The 3,299-nt window shown below is 42.8% G+C and overlaps 1 protein-coding gene across 1 annotated transcript; it reads left to right on the top strand.

Annotated features, from left to right (window-relative positions):
• Window positions 1–222: 222 nt before the first annotated feature.
• On the top strand, window positions 223–2,829 carry LOC136507917 (protein yippee-like At4g27745). The gene is made up of 3 exons (XM_066502510.1): window positions 223–372; window positions 563–702; window positions 2,385–2,829. The coding sequence occupies exons 2-3, from the start codon at window positions 610–612 to the stop codon at window positions 2,610–2,612; spliced, it is 321 nt and encodes a 106-aa protein (XP_066358607.1). The 5' UTR covers window positions 223–372; window positions 563–609; the 3' UTR covers window positions 2,613–2,829.
• Window positions 2,830–3,299: the final 470 nt, after the last annotated feature.

Below are 3,299 nucleotides of genomic sequence, written 5' to 3'. Positions count from 1 at the left end.
CCTTACTTTCTCTGTGCTATCTTCCCTTAAAGGTGTTTTCCCGATCATCTTTTAATAAAACAGTTATAACTTTAGTGGTGAAGCTGCTTTATGAAATTGAAGAAAAAATTGCTAAACTGTACCAAACATACCCTTAAAATATTTATCTTTTTTATTTGATGTTTGGTAGTTATTCTAATGATTTACTAGAAGTCCGAAACGTTTCTCGCAACTAAACACATTCCTCTGGCTTTCCCTAATCCACCTTCTCACTTCTGATCCTGACCTCAACCCCGGCGCCGCCGCCGTCTCCCTCTCTGTCTCTCTAACCCGCTTCTCCATCTCCCTCTCCTCGGCTGCTCTCCGCGCGTCCACCGGGTCTACGCCGCATCGGTGAGTACCTCCCGCGCGCTTACACGCTAATCTCACCCTCACGACCTCCGCTCCTCCCGTTCCCGCGCTCCGATTTGGGGGCCTAGCGGTCGCTGCTCCTCCATGTTTCTCCAGTCATCGATGCGGTTTTCGGTTCTGGAAAAACTGTAATTGAATCGAATAAATTGGTGTTCCGATCCTGGAATTGCAGGATTGGTTAGTCGGCCCTGGTGAGGTCGCGAGGCGCAGCGTCGGTCGATGGCGGAGCTTGTGGGGCCGCGCGTCTACAGTTGCTGCACTTGCCGGAACCACGTCTGCCTCCACGACGACATCATCTCCAAGGCGTTTCAGGTCCGAACTCCGCGGAATCACCTTTCCTTCACTTCCGGCGAGTTGTTTGTTCTTAGGAGCTTCTGTAATTAGCTTCCGGCGAGTCTATCTATACTAGTAGGAATTAGGACCTCTGCTTCCTCCGAAAATCGGGTCCTCATGTAGGTGATACACTTAGTGGATCGGGTCCTCATGTAGGTGATACACTTAGTGGATCCACTTGTGTGGATGTTCTTGATGACCTGATTGATTTGTGATTGCCAAGTGGAGCGATCCTTTTTGCAGCAATGGGGTGACAAGCAATGCAATGGGGTGACAGGCAATAGACACCCCAAGCGTGTCTGCTGTAACATTTCTGTTTGTTTACTTAGAGCTCGGGATGTCAGTGCGTTGCTACTTTGCAAGTTGTGTTTTCATAGTCATGTCTTTTATGGGTAGCAGAGATTACACAACTTCCACTTGACTTCCCCGTTTGGCTTACCCCATATTCGGCTTGTTCGGCTTCTTTTTCCAGCCGGAACAGTGTTTTTCTCTCACAACCATTCAGCCAGAACAGTGTTTTTCAGCCAGTTTCAGTCAAAATTCTGCCAGCTGAACGGGTACAGGGAATTAAGGTACAGATGGTCTGTGCTAGTGTATTTCTTTTTATGTTTGCACCTCTGAATCATGCCTTCAGATTTCATGTCCATATATGGTTGTACTTCTCATTGGCCCTGTTTGGATCCATGGGTTAGAGTTAGTTTGGGCTACTTGGAGCTCAACTAGCCCTAAAGTAGCCAAACAGGAGGGCTAGAGTGTGTTATTTGCAACTAGCCCACCCTAAAAAACTATCCCCCCAAAGAGGTGATTATTAGGGCTAGTTGGGGCTATTTGAGGTGAGGTTCACTGTTTTCTCTCTACTTTCACCCGCACCAATGATTTGGAAAGCACATTTATTATCATTTTAACCCTTGTATCCAAACATCTCTTAGGCTAGAGTTAGTTCAGGGCTAGTCCTGAGCTAGAAACTAACTCTAACCTCTAGCTGTGCTAGAGTATCCAAACAGGGCCATTGTATTATAGTACTTCTGATTTTACTTTAAATACTGAATGAAACATAACAGCAAAAGGGCGCTCTTGTTTGCTGCAGTGCTTTTAACTATATAGTATTCATGTATCTAGTGCTCCCACCCTTTCCCATGCTCCCATTTGAAAAAAAAACACCAAAATGTTTTATGCTCACTTAAAATTTGAGATGCAATAAAATATGTGCAAGGAGATACAAAAAAGTGAAATCAACACTGGAATAGTTACGGGTTGCACTGTTTATTCTGATGCAACTATACAAGCGCTGATTTTACTTTTTTTTTTAGTTTTTTTTATCTCCTTGCACAGATTTTTGTTGCATCTCAAATTTTACATGAACATTGAACTTTGCGTCACGCATCCATTCATATTTTTGTTATAATTTTCGGACTCATTTGGATGTCTTTTTTTTTTCAAATGGGAGCATAGGAGTATGGTGAAGAGGTGGGAGTACTGGATACGTTCTCGGTGACTTGGTGCTAAAAGCACAACCAAAAACTAGGATCCCTATTATTGTCTCTGAAACCATTTGTAAGCTCTGTGTCATTACGGATCGGAAAATTCTTTGTAAGCACCATATTAGTTGAGGCTTCTGCTGGCGCCTGGAGGATAATACATTCTTCATTTTTCTGTTTTAGGGGAGGAATGGCCGTGCATTTCTGTTCTCTCATGCCATGAACGTAGTTGTTGGGGCGAAGGAGGATAGGCAGCTTATGACAGGGCTACACACAGTCGCTGATATCTACTGTAATGATTGCCGTGAGGTGTTGGGCTGGAAGTATGAGAGAGCATATGAAGAGACACAGAAATACAAGGAAGGAAAATTCATATTCGAGAAGTCAAAGATTGTGAAAGAAAACTGGTAGTACCCAAGTTGTCACTCACCAAATGTTCTGGTGAAGATGAATTGGTCATTGTTACATGGTAGTGTGCTTTGGATGTTTGCGTCCCTGTAAATAGCCTTCCTCCATGGATTGCAGTGCTAAGGCGCCTCATGTTCTCGCCTTAGTGACAATTGTAAAGCACACTTATTCCTGTTCATTTGTGTGAATAAGATACTGCATGTGGTTATTTGGTATGGAATTATGGCCTCTAATGTGCATAACATGGTGGGTCCTCAAAATCTTTTCATTCTCGATGAGAGTGTAGTGCGGAATTTGTCGTTGGATGGGTCTTATCAGGTTGCTGAAAAATTAATGGCTGATTCCATGCTTGGTTTTGTGGTAAGAACATTGGAAGATAGTTGTGGTTCCTTGAAAAGGGAATAACTTTGTTGACATGGAACTGATTTAACATTGGTAGATGAAATATTATAGAAGAAACCCTCTGGTATTATCGATTCCTAAACATTCTGCATGTCTTTCTCTGCTAAAAGTCTGTTGATGTTACTCTTGGTAGTCAGACTGTTGTTTAATAAGGGAGCACGTATTTGATACGTTTGGTTAATGAATTGATCCTGTATGTGACATGTCTATTGAAAAATTTAGACTGATCAAGAATACTTATTTTACACTGTTAGTTATTCATTCGATAACTGCTTTGACCTGTACTAT

This window comes from Miscanthus floridulus, chromosome 15 (assembly GCF_019320115.1).
Source record: "Miscanthus floridulus cultivar M001 chromosome 15, ASM1932011v1, whole genome shotgun sequence".
Classification (NCBI taxonomy): domain Eukaryota; kingdom Viridiplantae; phylum Streptophyta; class Magnoliopsida; order Poales; family Poaceae; genus Miscanthus; species Miscanthus floridulus.
The sequence above is the reverse complement of the archived record's forward strand: the minus strand, read 5'-3'. Positions and strand labels throughout refer to the sequence as shown.